At 38.0% G+C, this 18,316-nt stretch overlaps 2 protein-coding genes across 3 annotated transcripts; both read right to left on the bottom strand.

Annotated features, from left to right (window-relative positions):
* Positions 1-246: 246 nt before the first annotated feature.
* LOC116214140 (nudix hydrolase 3) lies at positions 247-6,668 on the bottom strand. Of its 2 annotated transcripts, none has more exons than XR_004158240.1 (21): positions 6,422-6,668; positions 5,933-6,112; positions 5,622-5,699; positions 5,372-5,468; positions 4,999-5,132; positions 4,647-4,728; positions 4,462-4,548; positions 4,257-4,363; positions 3,933-4,104; positions 3,588-3,847; positions 3,424-3,505; positions 3,129-3,194; positions 2,726-2,803; positions 2,537-2,632; positions 2,118-2,224; positions 1,833-2,001; positions 1,627-1,710; positions 1,423-1,468; positions 1,243-1,333; positions 1,010-1,156; positions 247-622 (listed from the first exon to the last, which is right to left on the bottom strand). XR_004158240.1 is itself a non-coding variant. In XM_031549461.1 (21 exons), exons 1-21 carry the CDS (start codon positions 6,508-6,510, stop codon positions 566-568), a joined length of 2,358 nt encoding a protein of 785 aa, XP_031405321.1. In that variant the 5' UTR covers positions 6,511-6,665; the 3' UTR covers positions 247-565. The 2 variants fall into 2 exon arrangements, 1 of the variants encoding a protein (XP_031405321.1); XM_031549461.1 differs by having other exon boundaries at positions 1,423-1,517; positions 6,422-6,665.
* A 1,775-nt stretch (positions 6,669-8,443) lies between these two features.
* LOC116192830 (trimethylguanosine synthase-like) lies at positions 8,444-11,653 on the bottom strand. The gene is made up of 6 exons (XM_031521497.1): positions 11,355-11,653; positions 10,801-11,047; positions 10,375-10,510; positions 10,133-10,224; positions 9,238-9,361; positions 8,444-9,143 (listed from the first exon to the last, which is right to left on the bottom strand). The coding sequence occupies exons 1-6, from the start codon at positions 11,554-11,556 to the stop codon at positions 9,024-9,026; spliced, it is 921 nt and encodes a 306-aa protein (XP_031377357.1). The 5' UTR covers positions 11,557-11,653; the 3' UTR covers positions 8,444-9,023.
* Between the last annotated feature and the right edge of the window lie 6,663 nt (positions 11,654-18,316).

The raw sequence follows: 18,316 nt of genomic DNA, 5'->3' as shown, positions 1-18,316 counted from the left end.
ACATAGGGAGCTGCGAAAGTGTCTCTCTCTCTATCTCTATCTTTACCTTCGTGTTTTTTGGCTCGGTGCGTGCTGTGCTGTGTCCTCTCCTCTACGACTTTGGGCTGGATTGATTTACATTGAAAGAAAAAGAAAATATCAGTTCAAATTTTAAAATTAAACGGTTACTTTCCCATGGCATGTGCCCGCCCTGGGTGGGTGCAGTAATTTTTTTAACGGATAAATATCGAAAGAAGACACGCGATGTCACGGCCTTGTGCGCCGAAGTCAACACTTTACTATCATCAGAGAGGAAAGCATCAACACTTCGCACTATATATGAGACGAGAGAGCATCTGGTTGCTCATCACTTAATATTAGAGTCGTATAGACTTCTTGGCTCATCACTTACAGCCAAATAATCAACTTACAAAGTTGGAACAAACATGGACTCAACCAGATATATATATATATATATATATATATACCCATACATTTGTAAATTCTAGGAAAAGAAAGGGGGGGGGGGGAGGGGGAAGGTATGTATCAGTCACATGCATGCTCCTTAACATAAGCCCGTCTCCTTTTATTCCATTATTATGTCAACAGCTGCTGGGAATACAGGAGTAATATCCACGGGTACCTGAAAAGCACGAGCATCAGGAGAATAACAATAATAATTTATAAGTAGAGGAACCTGCAAATTGCTGCAACTCATGTATTACTTTAGGCCTCTTCCTATAAAATTGAAATGTAATACAGGGCGTCAAAGGCCAAAAACTGGCGCTCTGGCATCCGCTTCGAGCAGCAACTCATAGTTTTCATAAAATCCTCCAAGTCCAAGTCCAAGTCCAAAGTCCAAGGGCTTTGCGTGCTTGCTTGCTTTATGTCTTTGGTCATTAAGCAAACCACAGTTCATCCAATCTGGCATTCGCAAGCTCTTGTAATTGGATGCAGATTGTGTGACGAGTGCCCTCAATTTTCCAAAGGATAAAAAAACTCCTAAGAAAGTCAGAGTTTGGACTTCTACCTGAATCATTTCTAATTTCTGCAGAGCAGCTCTCAGCGGCGGCGTCATTGTACCGTACTTCTCGAGCAGACGTCTTGCAGCCGCTTTGTCACCTCTCGCCTGTATGGTTAGTATCTCCCTGCTCAAGCTCTCAACTGCACCTTCAACCTTTTTCAATGGAAGACGTTGAGACAGATTACGATTCCCATATTGAACTCATCAAAAAGATACAAGGAAATCAGGGATGGCAATACCTTCAAGAAATCAACCAAGAATGTTTCATCACCCTGCTGAATGACGGCTCCTTTCTCAAACAACCAGTTGAACTGCAGAGCTTGACCTTTACTGTTTGGGCAACATGCAGCATAAACAAGTTAGTGGTTGCTAACTTACACCAATGGTTGTTTTAGAATGGAGTAGGTTATCTAGCTTACCCGTGAGCTTCCTCCAGACCAAAACGTACAGAGCGGAAGCATCCCGCTAGGAAAGACACATAAATGGACTTCACTAAGTTGTTCGGAAGCAAGCCCTGACATTATCAGGGAATGAAAAATAACCATTGCATTGCTTCATCAGTATTTGGGTTTTCTCCTTTGCATATAAACTAAAGTAGCTAGACAACTTCCAGCTATAATCACCTGGGTAATCAAGAACTTCAGTGCCCAAAGACCAACTATATCAGCTTTTGCTTCTTCCAAAGATGAGTGGAGCTCTTGAAGCTCCTGAAACCGAAGACCCAAGGACATAAGCAGAGCAGATATATTATTTTTTAATTGACCACTTAAAGAAGATTAGGAAAGCAGGACTGACAAAGGACAATTGTCTATGTGAAAACAGGACTGACCTTTCTTACAGTAGAAGTGTGACCATTTGGGAGTGTAATAGTGTGTGGACCAATTCCATGGCAGCATTCGTGGCAAATTGTGTGAGTGAAGAAAGATTCGAAATCTACAAGCTTTTGTTGTTCTCTTGAAATGCATGCATCGGCTATAGGTTGGAGAATATGCTTAAACCTGGATTATATAAGAAATAAATAAAAAGTAAAGAAATCTATTAATGCAGTTTCCAAATCTAAAAGTAGTTTAAAGAGGATGATTATGAAGGGATAACGAGAAGTCAAGGGGTGTACTTTGCCTCTGAAACATTCTTGAGCATGACCATTGATGTTCCTCGATCTTTTACAATGCGCTCATCATTTGGCAAGTTGAAAGCAACAGTTTGAGGACCCTTCACATCCTGCAGTAAACAGTTGAATACATCTAACCCCACTTGATGTTGTTAAGACAACATAATCATATAAGGAAAAGACTTTTGCACAACAATCAAAGGGAACAATCTCCTCATTTAAAATCTGTAAGCTATGAGAAGATAGGATCGAGATACTACCTCTAAATAAGTAACAGTCTGATAGAGGCTATTTTGTGAAACAACATTAGACCTACTCTAGTCAATTGGCTGCAGATTGCTAGACATTGAAATGGCTACAGTTGGATGCAGAGAGTGAAAAGTGTGGAATTCAATATCTCCTGCAAAACTCAGGAAACTTACCCCTGCATTGAAGACAAGGTTAATGACACGAATTGGAGCAGCACTGACATCTTTTGATTTGTAACAACTGTCCAATGGGAGATTTTGTTCCAATACCTACAACACAGGCATTTAAGGAGGACTGGACTTAGTTGAGGATTAGATAGTTATTGCTATCATAAGGTGAAAAAAATAATTTGAGAAATGAACCTGCAAATTATCACCAAAGAGTTTTAATTGAGCAGTCGCCTTATCATCTCGTATTCCAACAAATGCTTCAAATGTAGCCTAAAACAAGAGCAACTCCTGAGCAACACATGCTACGCGGGTGACAGATAAAAGGAGGCACATATTCAACATATCTGAAGTCTGAACATGACAACTGTCATCACTGGAATCTGATGCATGCATGACAAGTTCGTGTTTATCATCGTTCATCAAATTTCTAATAAACTGGTCATTATGAAACATAAAAGCTGTTTCAAAAGACGATGCCTTAAAAATCCTACATTTCAGAGAGATGAAATCCATATAAGCGTCATGAAATACTTATATTCACCCAGAAATAGGAGAACGTATTCCAGATATGAGGAAAATTTTGCAGATCTAGTACCTTATAGCTAAATAAAGCATCTTCATATGTCTCATAAGGACCAATAGTAACATCCAACTTGGAGTCCTGTAACAAAACAAGTGGGAAAAAGAAAAGCTACTCGTAATTTGACAAGGAAATAAGTGGCAATTGACCAGTAAGGAAATATGACCTTGCCTTTCTTATGCTTAAGTGGACATGCTAATGCGTTTTAAGAAACCACAATGAACTTCCAGTTTAGCATGATGTAAGCTTAATAAATCCCACAGAAAGAGATATGGTAATTAAGAATGTGGATGAAGGAGACATGACTAACCAACTCCATCCATGCTATGTCAGATTCATAATAGTCATTGGACAAGAAAGCTTTGGCCTTTCCATGAAGAAGCCTCTTCAAACTATATAGGAAACAAGATCTAGTAAGATACCCAAAAAAAAAAAGAGCTGTCAATGACAAAAAAAACTGAATGAACAAAATACCTAGCTGAGCTGGTTAGATTTCCAGCTTCATGTAACAGTTCAGCTGCTTTCATGAGAGATGACTTATATTCTTCACAGTAGGGAACAGCATATAGGTCAGTGGCAGACCCCGCCACATTATCATTATCGTGATTTTCGACCCCAAGATTAGTCATAGAAGTTTCAATGCTTAGGTCACTTTGCCTCTTAATAACATTGAAAAATCCTGTCACTTCTTCCTGTTGATCCTTTGGTAACCCACGCTTCCATAAATCAAATTCCTATTATACAAAATGAATAAGTACTTTATTGCCCAGAAGGATGTGCACAGAACATATAATATAAATGTCCATATACAGGATGTACCATTTTGTCCATATCAGGAGGATAGAAATTTGCACCAGGTGGTTTCAGCTTAGGGAACGCAGCCTTATATTCAAGACCCTTCCATCCAGTAACTGGTTTCGAACATTGAGAAAGGAACTTAACTGCAGAATCGGCAGTTGTTAAAAATGCCTCATTTTCATCGAGACAGGACCTGTTACAAATGTTCACCAATGCTAAGTAATTAGCACTTCGATGAACTTTTTTCTTGGTTAAATAAATATACGAGTCCTAAAAGTTATTGCTTGGAACCAAAAATTATTGTCAGTTGTTCCTTGAATCGAGTCCTGAAGAGGCAACACTTACCAAGGACTCTTGTTAATCGAATAGTATACCCATTTTAGTTGGTCCAACTCTGAAGTTGCAGCATGCTCTTTCAACCAAGCTCTTAGAGCTGGGTTGCTGTACCATACCTGAAATAATTGATAGAATGCATGGATTTAAGAATCACTAACTTAACCATCACCATTATAGATGTTCCCTAGACTCAATTATTTGTGTGGCATATGACCTGCTGGTGAAAGATCTCATCCATAACTCTCGCAGCCTTAATAATTAAAACCAGAGCTTTCCTATCTCCTTCTGAAAGCCCTGTCAACTGCTAAGAAAAGGAATGATGATTAAAGAGGAAAACCAATTTTCGCTCTCTTGCAAAGAAAGGAGCCATTCACATATCCTTTCCTAAGAGTTCACAACCTCAGGATTAAGGGTGACTGAAGCATAACGCTGAATTTGTTTCTGCAGGGCCAAACAGCGTGCCACTGTGCTCTCTTTGTACCTGTTGCACATTCATAGTAAAAAAGATGCATGAGAGAGCCGGCAACTAACAAGATGGAATTCGATAAAGAATTTTACCAAGAAAGTTTTAGCTCTCTTTTCTGATAATAGATAGATAATTGTCTGAAGAAAACACACTGAATAAGGAGAAACAGCAAATATCCTCGCTGAAAAGGAAGATGATTCTTCAGCTGGGTAACTTTTTGCAACATGAAACGCAAAATAACAGATGGTAACAGGTCTTCTAAAGAGAGAAGGCTTGACAACATACCTTTGTTCAATTATTCCAAAGAGCTGTCCATATTGTCCATCAACATCATATGGCACATATTCAGGATCTTCTTTCGCGAGAAGGCTTCTATATTGGTTGTAGTGTAGATATTTAACAGCAGATACCTCACTTTCCTACAGGAGTGGTAGAAACCAATAATCAAGAACCTAGGCAAAACGTGCACAAGCAATTGGCACTGTATATGTTGTGAGAAATGATTCTTGAACATCCACCGGAAAGGAACTAATTAAATAGGAAAAAATAATGACCAAATACTAATTAGAATGGAATTATGCAGGCAATGCTTCGAAAACTTAAAGGGAGAAGGGCTTGAGCTGTCACTGTAAAGCCAATTTAATCCTTTACCTCTCACCTGAAGTGTGAAGGCCTCTAGAGGGATTGGATCAAGAGTCGTCACCAGATACACTTCACTGAATTCATTATTGATATATGTGCCACTATTTATCGTACTGCAATTTGTAATCAAAGAACAAAAGACCAGGTTAGCACATATTGCCTTCAATAGAATAAGCAACCACCATACAAATTTATATGGCTATGAACTTCAAGGATTTACTGTACCACATGATCTGAGATAGAACATTCAAAGAGAAACTGCTAACCATTCTTGGAGAAAAACAAATATTAACTCGAACGCATCCTTTGGGAGCACTATGCCCAGCTCTTCCTCAAGTTCTCTCCTGAGTGCAACCAGAATTTATTAGGTTCAAACTTGTGGCATTATTCAATTGCTCGTGCACGGACTCTCTCTCTCAGTGAATAAAGCTTATCCACAAAGAGCGCAGCCTAATGCAGCTCTTCAAGTTATCATAATGATGTAAAAACTATTGTAACTCAAATTTGGCATGAGTTTTCCCATGTAAAAATGCTGGAAAAACATCTTTTATTTTATTGAGAGGAGCTGAGAAATTACTGCGCCGATATAAGCGAAGAATCGCCAGCAGATATATGACCAGCACTCGAAATATCCCATTGCCCAGGCCATGAATCCTTGCAGTCAGAACGCTTCTGAAGCAGCAACTCCTGGGTACTCTCGGCATAGATCCATACATGTACTGCTCTATGATAATCTCCATCACGATGAACTGCTCCCCTGCAAATAAGCAGCACAGAATTTCCATGAAGAGGCCTGTGTGGCTGTGAGAACCAAAAGTATTGCTCGGGTTATGAAACTTCATAACAGGCTGCTTTTCCGGGTTTTCAACTCGCTTGAGATTAAAATGCAAAGAGAAATTTATCAAAAGCTGGGAATTTTCGCCCTACCAAAAGGTAAATTGCAAAAAAAGCTGCTGCCTTTGTTGAAACGGCACAGCTGAGAAGCAAATTGATAAGAACCCGCCATGGAAACACAGAACGATGATGATAAAGAAAGTTGCAAGCTTTTTTCCTGAAGAACGTATACCTGGGTTTGGAAACGCCGGTCTTCTCGCCGGCCTTAGTAAGGACATCGAGGTACTCTTCTTCACCCGAGTGAGCTTCAGCTGCCGCCATTGATCGTTCTGAGCTGCCGATTGATAATATCGTACAGCTCTGCTGCCAGTTCTCCCGAAATTCAAGAGTCGCGCTTTTTTCTTTTGATTGGGTGGCTTTGGCTATCAAAACGATCGGAAGGCTTGGACTCCACAACCTACTTCAAGTTTGTCTTTTTGTCGGGATGGCGGAATTCGATTCTTTCCTACGCGAGCGCAGCCGGTTTCGAAACTCAACTCAACTCAACTTATTTTCAATTCAACGTCACAATCATTACTTTTTTATTTTTAAAATATTTTTAATCATTTAATTTAATTTTTAATATTAAATTTTTTCAACTATTCATTATTTTTTCACAATTCAACAATACAATCATTACTTAATCATTATTTTCTCTCAATTATTTATTACTTTTTCACACTTTTTCTCATAATTCAACAATATAATCATTACAAACCAATTAAAACCAAAACTCAACTCAACTCAACTCTCAATCCAAACACACTCGATACCACGGTAGATACCATGGTTGTTTTTTACCGTTCATTTTCAAATATTCACAAAACTTCTTCTTATTTAGGGTAAATTACACCATATATCATGATTTTTGAATAAATTTCACGAGACATCATATTTTCAAAAATTATCCTGACGCATCACAAATATTTTAAAATTTTCACTTCATATCATATCGTTTAATGTTACAAATTCTTCAGGGATAATTTTACACAAAATAAAACTTCACGGATTATTCAATAAAAAAAAACTTCACGGATTTAAAACGAAATAAAATGAAAAATAAAAATAAAGATAAAGAGGGAGGAAAGGGCTCGGGAGGGGAGGTGCCAGCCACCCAACCCCCAAGGGTTTGCCGACCGACGCAGAGCTAACTGGCGACCCCAATCGGGGGTTGGGCGGCCGATGAGGGCACCCCCAAACCCCCATTTTGGGATTCCAACGACAAAATCCCCTAAAAATGTGTGTGTGTATTTTGGGGGGGAGGGGGGGTGTGGTTGGTTTGCTCAAGGACGCCCTCGCCGGCTAGCGCCCCCCCCCCCCCCCTAATTTAAGGGATCCTAGCATTAGGGTCACCAACCGACTCTAGATTAGGTCGGAGATCCCAGTTGGGAGGTCGATGGCCAGTGGAAGCGTCCCACCACCCCCTCCCCAATTTAAGGGATCCTAGCAATGAAATCCCCTAAATTGGTGGGGTTGGAGGCGTCCTCGCCAGCCACACAAACCCCAATATGGGTCTCCGGTTGGCTCTGAGACTGCCGGTGACCCCAGTTGGAGGGTTGGGTGGCTAGCAACACCACCCCCCTTCTCCTGACCTCCCCTCCTGAGCCCTTTCCTCTCTCTTCTTTTTAAATTTTAAATTTTTAAATTTTATGAATTCATTTTATTCCATTTTAAATCTCCCAAATTTTTTGTGCAAAATTATTTTTGAAGATGTTGTAACATTATCATTTAATCCAATTTTGGACGAAAAAGTAACGATATGATATGTAGTGAAATTTTTTTAAAAAAAATCATGATGTATGGTGAATATTTTTGAAAATATGATGTGTGGTGAAATTATTTTAGAAATCATAATATATAGTATCATTTTTCCTTTTATTTATACGGTAATAATCATATTCCGTTTATTTCTGAAGGATATTACCCAACTAACACAATCGTGAGATCGGACATCGGAGATTTTCTGAACTTTTTCCATTCTCAAATCGCATAAGAAGTATTGGCACAATTCACTCGAAACCAAGAGCTTCACCACCCTGGTCATGAGTTTAGAACGAAACACTGGTATTGGAAAATTTGACGGTCACTCATCCTTACCTTTCCCTCCATTTGATATGCAAATTGATGCTCGGTGACTCCAAAATTTGATTAGTGACGATTCTCAACTATTTGAATGTTGATAATCACAGCTCTTTGTTCAAGGCCAGATAGAAAAGAAAGAAACAAACAATACTTGCGCCATCAACGTTACATGTACGGTTTTCAGGGGGTGCCTACCACTATATAAACGCAGCTCCATGAAAGCATGTGTGCTAGAGATTTTATTCATCCTGTCCTCCATAATAAGCATGAACTGTTCGAATATGTAATATGCGATGTTCCTCATCTGGGTTTTAAACATAGTTCAGGCTAAGACAGAATACAAGAGAGATTAGTCAAATCAGGTTGTAAGATAACGGCCAGCTCAAGATCTGAATACGAAAAGGTAGAACTTCTGCTCACTTCATCTAACTCCAAATGCGTAAACATCCTTCCTCCTATAATCACAAAACCGCCATGCTGAGAACAAAATCTTACCCTTCCAAGCATCACACAGGCATTTCATTTCGGAAGTTGCTTGGCTAACTCCGGGAAAGTATTTCAGTGTCGCCGTTGTCTCCAGCTGACTGAGCCATCCTTTCGTTTATCTTGTTTTAAAGATTATGGCAATAACATATTCAAATCTCTCTGACTTCAGGTTTAAACTCTTTGGTTGGAGCAAGGCCTGTGAGTAAGGAAGAAATGACTTAAAGGGTTTACCCTTTGGAGACAGAGCCATCTTCCAATGATGATGGCAGACCAGACACGTCAGACTCAAAACGTCCAAAGTAAACCGTTATGCCTTTGAAATTTCCGTCCACATAATTCTTTTCAATCTGCAGATCACAAAATTGCCATAATTCAGTGAAACAGTTCGTGCAAATATGTTAGAAGGGCAGGATATATAGTTCGCGAATCAAAATCATATACCTCTATCTCCAGTGGAGGAGAGGATAACCAAGATAGTTCTTCCACTTGGTTCAAGTCAATATTTCGAGGCAGGAACATGATGATATTCGGCGTGATCACTTGTGCAACTTGAAATAACGAATAGCTGTTGCAAGAGCTAGCAGGCATTAATTTGATGATATTCGGCGTGAAGCATTGTGCAACTTGAAACAGGAAAAGTTGAAGTTTCTTCAAGGATGCTTGAGCTCCTAAAGGCATTCTTTCTGGAATGTATAAGCATATAAGTCCTCAGGAGTAACAATTGAAGTCAACTTCAAGGCAAATTTGTGTCCTAAAAATTAGAAGCTAGGCAAAACTCTTAGTGGAAATGATAGCAAATATATGCATTTTTGAGTAACAATCTCATATCAACCCTTCCGTTCTAGCAAATTGTATTCGGTATTAGATGCTACAACTCTGTTATAATGGACGCTAGCACCTCTTTGGGCGAACAAATGGACTCCAATGAACAGCGGGAGCAATGGCCCCGGAATGCGGATTTGACCTATTAGCCGCACAAATGGGAAAAAACATCAACATATTGGAAAAGAAAGAGATTTTTCATTTCAAATACGTGTCCTAGAAGGAGTAATCCATTGGTGGTAGTGACAGTAAATTATTTTCATTTCAATAACAAATCTAATATCACCTTTCTCCTCTGACAACTTGAATTCAGTATTAGATGACGCAACTCTGTATTAACGAACACTAACAGCTTGCAATGCAAACAAAAGGACTCTAATGAACAACGAAAGATCCAGCTCGGGAATGTGGAGTTGACTAGCCGCAAAAATGGAAGAAAGAAAAATTAACATATTGGAAAAGAAAGAGACTTTTCCATTTACTCGGAGATCCAAAGAAAGCAACGTAGACATACCCATCTTTCGGCTTGAGTAAATCGAGTGTAAAATTCTGAATATTTTTGTATGACGGGCCACCCCAGGGAGGAGAGATATACACAATGTCCGCCTGATAAAATGAACAATGATGGAAATTTTACGACACACTAACCCACCAAGTATAAACATCTCTTTGTTAGGAAATTGAACAGTAGTATCGTTCCTCATTGATTTGTGAAGCCCATTGCAGAGAAAACAACCAACAGGGATTGAGGAGAACCTTCAGGGATGGTGCAAGCTGGAAAAAATCTCCAGAAATGAAGTCAATACAATCTTCAACTCCATATATCTTGGCATTGTGAAGGGCCAGGGCAACCTTTTGAGGATCAATATCAATAGCAACAACATAATAGCACCTAGAGATAAGAGAGATATACACCGGACCAAAATGACAATTAAAATCATCTCATAGCACCTGCTGCAAACTTCAAGCAAGAGCTAGTACACAAAGCTTCAGTTACCAAAAGGAATCTAGATATAGCATTCAAGAGATGCTAAGCTCAATTAATTTTCTTATGGAACTGCAAATTTATTCAGTAGGTCTCCACCACCCTTCACGTACTTGAGCTTGCTACAATTTCAGCGCCGAACCATAAGCAAGCTCACGGCTCTCTAGCCTAGCAGTTCTAAGTGGAAATGAACTTACATTCTAGCGAATTGAATGGCGTTTCCACCAACACCTGCGAAGCAATCGATCACTGTTCTCCCCCGGCACTTCTCAGCGTGTCGAATAGCAATCTCTTCAGGTGTGACAGAGTACCACCCCTCCTCATCCATTCGGATACCCACGTCGTATCTCGAGAAAAGCTTGTATCTTTGAAACCAATACTTCTCAACAAGTGGGCTGACAGTCACTTCTTGTCGTTCCCCAACTCTCCCACGTTTTAGGTTCACTGAAGAAACATACTCGTCGAGTATCACGGTCAAGCACTTCCGACAGAAAGCCATATATGTTTCAGAAAAATAGTCTACTCGTTCGCCCTCTCTAAAACCATGCCATTTCAACAGTCCCGGAGAAGAATTTCCGAGAGAGGGGAGCTGTCCTATAATTTAATTTCGGAAGGTAGGTGGTGCTCGATTTCATTGCTAGCCAATAACTTGCTCGTCAAACAGGAGGAGGAACTGGTTTTCTGATTTCTCCGAACGAAGTCGGTGAAAGCAAAGCAGAGATTTTTAACGGGACAAGAAACGAAATGATACCCCTTTTGCGTTTCTTCTTCAAGTGATGGGCACCGAGGCCAGCTTGAACTGCTTGCTGCTGCTTCTCCTCATCCTCCTCCGTCGTCGTCCGCCAATTTGCTGCTGGGAGTGGGCGGCGAGCAGCATAACTTTCAGTCAGCGAAGACTCGGCACTCTTCTTCAAATCAAACGAACGGATTGATTTCATTTGTTCAGATAACATTGCATTCTTCAATCGTTAAAAGTTAAAACCAAACGAGCAGGAAAATCTACATTAATATTGGGTCACTCTTTTTTCATTTTCACCTGCTCACTTGATTTCAATTTCGCCTAATAGAAAATAATATATTATTATTATTATTATTCCAGTTCATTTTGTCCCTTATTATTTACGCTGACACGATTTGCACAATATATGCAACGTGATTAGGTGCATGTAAAGACCTGATGTTGATGTTAGCAAATATATTCGAGCAACATTGGAGATAATTATACAATATATATATATATATATATATCTCTCCGTTTTCACACTCATTTTTCAGATCTCTACAGAACAATATTGGAGAGTGTGGCTCCGCTCAAGTGAACCATTTGCACTTTACTTATCAAGGTGACCAAATCGTTTCCAACCATATGAGAAAATTTTCATCTGAAAATTTTCACTACAGGTTTCTCTTCACTACAATAAGCATAACCCTGCAATCAAACTGATGAATGCCTCGATCTTCCATTTGAAAATTTTCAGTGCAGGTTTCTCTTCACTTCATATTTTTTGCTGCTTCTCCGATTCTGTGGACATCAAGATTGGCTCTCAAGGCTTGAGAAGAAGAAGAAACGAGAGAAAAGAAGTGTGATTTGCTTTCTTTTTTGTTTGCTTCTCCACTCCTGCTCCTTCTCCAATTATGTCGACACTCTCCCTCCCCTCTCTCAGCTTGTTCTCTGTTTCTTTTTTAATTTTCGTTTTTTTACTTTTGAAATTATTTCTTGAAATATGAAATTAGTAAATTAATATTTGGCCGGAAATGTAATCCGAGGTGTATTTTGCTTCTTTTTAAATAAGTTAGGTGATATAATGCAACTTTTCAAAGATCATGGGACACTTTGCCATTAGATTCAAAGGTTTGGGAGAAAACTGCATTTTACTCTTATTCTCTGATTACTACATTTCAAAATTAGATTTTCAATGACTTTACAGTGATAGAGTTTCTATATATATAATTTAAAGTTTTTTTTTACGCAATATAAACTTAAGGAAAAAGGCCAAGAGTCTATTTGGCAAAATTCGGGTTGGGCCGTGTGGGGTTTACGAGCATGAATCAATTTGGTAAAAATTGAGACCCACAAACATTTTACGTGTGCACTACGTATGCATCATATTAGTTTTTGATAGAAAATATAAAGATGTGTCGCGATTGATACAAAACTTATAGTCGGTACCATATCTTGTAATTTTAAAAGCATGTGCCACAGCTCACACAAGCTTTAAAGATTGTGCCATGCCATGTGTTTTGCCCTTTATTAAATTACCAAGTCCTATAAAAAAGATTAAATTTCGTAACATGAGAATATGAACAAATATAAATGGCACGTTTTTAAAAAATATTATATATTTGGATGATACTAGTATGTAATAAGTTCTATTATATAATTAACAAAAACAAAGAACTGGCGCACAATATATATGCAATATTAATGTTTACAGTTCAAAAGAAATATACGGTAAATTTCTGATTTCAAATGTTGACATTAATATCAAACTTAAAAGATGAGGTACAATCTTTTAATTCTGCATATAAGTCCACTTATAATATATATGTGTGTGTGAGTCGCATTATCGTAATATTATTTATAAGTTGGATGTTTGAATAAATAGTCAATCAACGCAAATGAGAAAAAGATTTTCAATTCTGATGTTCAACATTTTCAAAAGTAAATCGCAAAAATTTTTCATTGTAAAACACATAGTACTTAAATGTACATGTTGTAACCATATACATTAATCTTAAAATACCATATATGACTATGAAAGATGTGCAATAAATTAATTAATAAAAGAAAGGCTAACAAAGATCAGTAGGAATATGATAAAGATAATTAAGAGCAAAAAAAGTGAAAATTGTTGAGGAAAAATGGAGAAAAAGTAAAATAAGACATAGAAAATTTCATTTAATTGCTAATTATTCTCATCTTTCATCAAGATGGGGTTCTAGGGTATTGAATAAATAGAGGTAATCTTGTTTTGTATGTAAATTATACGTAATTTCTTTTTCAGTTATACGGGAGGTCAAGGGCTTGTATAACCATATATAATTTTTTTTTCAGTTACAAACTATACGTAAATTTAAGATCTATAGACAAGTGAAAATATCGAGTGTGACACATACAAAGAAATCACAGACAATTACAAAGTACAGTTCTAAAATAGGAAATAATGGAAATACATGCGTTACTATAAGAAGTTGGCTATATATTTGGGAAAAACTAATAGTACCTATTATTTTCTCGCTGGTCTCTTCAAGATTACACACACATGAATTATAATGAAACCTTTTCATCTACTTGAAATTACGAAATCATAGGGAGACACTTGGAAGATTCAAGCAACAAGGCTGAAAATCAATTGATTGAATGAACTATTTGGAAGAAGAGTTTTAGAGAGAGAATGTGAATTTTGAATGGCGTTTCATATATCTCATGGAAAACTGGAGGTGTATGCAGTAGAGAGCTTTTGGCCAATGTAGCCTTATTTTTAAAAATAATTTCCAATCTAAACTCACACTCAAAATATTTCCCAAAGTAAATTTATGGCTTCTATCGAAAAAAAAAATTAGCTTGAAATATAATTTCAAATGAACCCATGTCTTTCGAGCGCTTTTACAAACACCCTCAAAGAACATATCAAACTTATAACATAGAACCAATAAAGACAACTTACAATAATCATCAACTTGGAATCAATTAAGAATGGATTATCAATTTGTAATCGAGACTATTTCTTGAAATTGATACTAATACTCGGCTATTAGAGTTGCACAAGCCAAAAATTATATATTGTAAAGCTATTCACGAGTCTCTCCCAATCGGACAAAGTTCCTTCAAAATTATGTTGTTGCATTACGTCAAGAATCTCGAAAAAAAGCAAATGATGGAATAAAATGGTGAGTATTAAAAAAGATTAGAGTTGCTTGGCCCGCATAAGAACGTCAAAGACGTCGCAAGATTTCTTTATCGAGGATAGCTTCAACAATATATAATTCCCAACTTGTGCAAAACCGATGCTTGAGTGTTAGCATTGATCGATGTCAAGAAATACTCTCTTGTGCTGATTAATAATTCATTATTAATAGATTCCAAATTGATCATTGTTGTGGGCTGTTTTCATTGGATCTATATTCTAAGTTTTCTATGTTCTTTGAGGGTGTTTCTAAAAGTCTTTGAAAGATAGGACTGACTGAAAATTAAATTTCAAGTTAGAAATCTAATTTAAAATATATTTTCTGGGTGAGTACTCCGGACTAGAAATTATCTTTAAAATTTTAAAATACACAAACCATTTACTGCCTTTCGTTCATTTTATGTTGCAGTGACAAAGATGGACGATAGAGGCTAGAGCAGAGCCGTCTGCGATTAATTAATCAATTGCCCAAAAAAAAAAAAGATTAAGGAAGTTTCAATATGATATCGAGGAAAAAAAAATTTGGTGATAATATAATGATACACGTCAGAAGAAAGTGACATGCATGGATGAGCTGAATCAGCCAAAAAATATCCTCTCGCTAAAGGCAACATATATATATATATATATTCTACAGAGAGAATTTTTCAACAGGGAAGGAAAAGTAAATCAAACTGATGGCAAGATAAACGGTCTTAATTTTCAAGAGACAAAGGCTTGCAGAGGATTCAATTATACTTAGGAGCTGTCCATCCGTCAACACAACAGGATTTTCTTTTATTTTCTGAGGGAGCATCTACATTGATCGATTGATTGATTGTGCTAGCGTAGATATTTATGTAACACTAACAGAAGATACTTCTCTTTTAATTCTTATATATAGAGAAACTGGTAGACGACAATTAATGTTCAAGAATCTATGGGCAAGCCGAAGCTCGCGATTGGCCTTCTCTTATATATATATATATGTTATATGTTGAGAGAAATGATTCTTCAACTTAATTCCATTAGTCTAAATTGAATCCACAAAAGGAAGAATAAAATAAAACAAGAATAATTTAATAGTAAGAGAGACTAATAATGCATACCACCGACAGTCCCATGCAATACAAGGAGAGTTACTTTTAACTCGCAATAAAATCCTTGAGATTCCATCCTACCAACTTTCTGATATCTTTCTCAAAGCGAGAAAGAACAAAACACTACAGGGGGCATGCATGCAACTCTACATCTAATTATGAATTAGATACAAGAATATTGAAATATGGCAGCAGTAAAAATAAGTAAAGGTACGTATACATATGTATGTACTAATTGTCATAATAAACCTTTAATTTACCCAGAGACAGAGAGACTAGTAGTGAGTAGTATTGTTGGGTAAAAAGTAACAGCAAGCACCTTAAGTACTAGGGCCGACAATATTTGATACGACACGGAGTTAAACGGGTATGGGTTGACATTTTTTTATATTCGGTCTAAACGGGTTAATAATCGTGTTTTGTCGGGTTGAACTCATATAATCCGATTATACACGGTTAAACCTGTTTATTTAAACGTGTTCAATCGTGTTATTTAATCGTGTAACCCGTTTACCCGTTTATCGAACTGAATTTACTAAACTATCCTTATACTAACCCTAATTTCGAAATTTCCTCCTTCCATTCAAGTTCCGTTGTTCCAGTAGGAGACAGGAGTCAGTCTTCGCAAAATCGCAAGTTCGCCTCTTCGGTCTTCCTGCAAATTGCAATCCTGCTTCCTTCCTACTTCTAATTCCACCCGATTTATCCGATTCATCTTATTTCCTTCATGCTTCCACCCGATTTCTTTCGGAATTCGGATTCTTGAGTTGAATCCTTCTAGATCTAGCCTCCACCTGAGTCGAAGACAACTTCGACCGTCCGCTCAGACAAAGGCTCCACCTGAATCCTTCCGTCGTTCGGTCGACAGCGCCCAAACGAAGGCGACCTTACCGCGAGACCTCGATCTCGGGTCGACCCCGCCACCTTGGCCCCGCGACCTCGACCTCGACCCCGCGACCGCAACCGCGACTGCCACCCCGCGACCTTCGAGCCCTCTACCGTCGAGCATGGAGTCTCCTTATTTTTTGGTTTTGGTTAGTGTAATTAGTTGGGGAGTAGTGAAGTACCTCAAATTTTCTCCAATTACAAATAGAACGGAATAGCTAAGAAAGTTTGGGCAGCCGTAAACCGATACTAAAAAGCCTTCAGTCGCACTGTAGATTGGGTGGAGAAGCTCAAAAGCTGAACTTTCCATGTAGAACTGATAGGAGCTGAGAGTACTGTTTGTGTAATTTACTTTGTGTGTCGTGGAAATGAAGATTCTGTTGGTGAAATGTCTATTGGTTTACCTTCCAATTGAAATTGGGGATGCGGTGTTGTTTCATCGGTTCTTAATCTGTTTCTTTGTTCACTGTTACGACGAGTTTCATCCTAATCCTGTTCAACATTTTATACCTAAGGCACAACCCCTTTTCCTGGAATGTCTCCACAGATTTTTTCATGTGGAATTGTTGACATCAATTCTACAATTGTTCATATCGTCTTAATTTTTTGTTGACTATATAGAACTGAGTAGCTGGTTCAGTTAGCCTTTTGAAATGTTCCATATTTTTGCACATTCTTATGATAGGGATTGCATCTTTATCAACTGGTTAGTGTAATTAGTTTAGGTCGTGTTAACGTGTCCTGGTTGAACGGATAAACGAGTTGTGTTAACGCGTCCGGGTAAACGGGTCCATCGAATAAACGGGTCGTGTTAACGTGTCCGGATACCGGTTATAATCGTGTCGTGTATACATGTACCTGTTATGACACGTTTTAATAAACGAGTTTTAAACGTGTCGTGTACGGGTTGACACGGATATAACCGTGTCCTGTTCGTGTATGTGAAACCTGACCCGTTTAATAATCGTGTCGTGTACGAGCTATAACTTCGATGACACGAACCCGTTTAAACACGACACGAATTACCACCCCTATTAGGTACTCAACGGTACACCACCGAGGCCATAAGGTTCGTTGATAATGAAACCAAGGATTGGATTTTCTTCGTTCTTTGCTATGTCATCCAACTATGTCATCGAACATGAAGATGATGATGTTCTCATCTTTCAATCCACCTTATTTCAGTACTTGATATGCGTAACAGACACTTGCCTGATCAAATTATTACATGAAGGGTTTTAAGGGACTGAGAAAATGATCGGTGAATGGACGATATACCGAATCCGAGATACATAATTGAACCTAATTAATTAATATAATTTTCACGTGCTTTTTCGCATCCAGCCATGCAAATGGGCGCACGGAAAGACACGATGATACTTGTTAACGAAATATATTGGAGAACCTGCGTCACGTTAACCACAACTTTACTTTTGAAAGTTTTCCACTAATAATACATCGCTGACTACCAATCACTCGACATGTAAGCAAGCAAAATCATGTTTCATTTCATTTCTCATCTCCCGTTCTATAATAGATGTATTTAAGGTAAACTCAACTACACTAACCAGTCCGGTCCAATGGCATTCAATTAATTGATTAATTGGACTGGCGATCATGCTTCCTTTCCTTAAGAGCACCACCACATCACATATCAATACGGAAAAAGAATCATTCCGATCGATGAATTATACTATTCTTTAACACAAAGAAGAACAAAAGGATATAATAATTTAAATAAAAAACATCTCATCTCGCTCCAACCAGCCCCCCTCCCTTTCATCCATGATGGACCCGCCATAAGCATACCCCCCCCCCCCAAAAAAAGTAAAAGAAAATTA

This window comes from Punica granatum, chromosome 1, assembly GCF_007655135.1.
Source record: "Punica granatum isolate Tunisia-2019 chromosome 1, ASM765513v2, whole genome shotgun sequence".
NCBI lineage: Eukaryota > Viridiplantae > Streptophyta > Magnoliopsida > Myrtales > Lythraceae > Punica > Punica granatum.
The sequence above is the reverse complement of the archived record's forward strand: the minus strand, read 5'-3'. Positions and strand labels throughout refer to the sequence as shown.

Coding starts and splice junctions, on each gene's coding strand:
- LOC116214140 (XM_031549461.1), bottom strand. CDS start 6,510: ATGGCGGCAGCTGAAGCTCACTCGGGTGAAGAAGAGTACCTCGATGTC. Junction 6,113..6,421: donor ACCGGCGTTTCCAAACCCAG/GTATACGTTCTT, acceptor GCTTATTTGCAG/GGGAGCAGTTCATCGTGATG. Junction 4,729..4,998: donor TTTGGAATAATTGAACAAAG/GTATGTTGTCAA, acceptor AATGTGCAACAG/GTACAAAGAGAGCACAGTGG.
- LOC116192830 (XM_031521497.1), bottom strand. CDS start 11,556: ATGTTATCTGAACAAATGAAATCAATCCGTTCGTTTGATTTGAAGAAG. Junction 10,225..10,374: donor AGCTTGCACCATCCCTGAAG/GTTCTCCTCAAT, acceptor TCATTTTATCAG/GCGGACATTGTGTATATCTC. Junction 9,362..10,132: donor TTACTCAAGCCGAAAGATGG/GTATGTCTACGT, acceptor CTCTTGCAACAG/CTATTCGTTATTTCAAGTTG.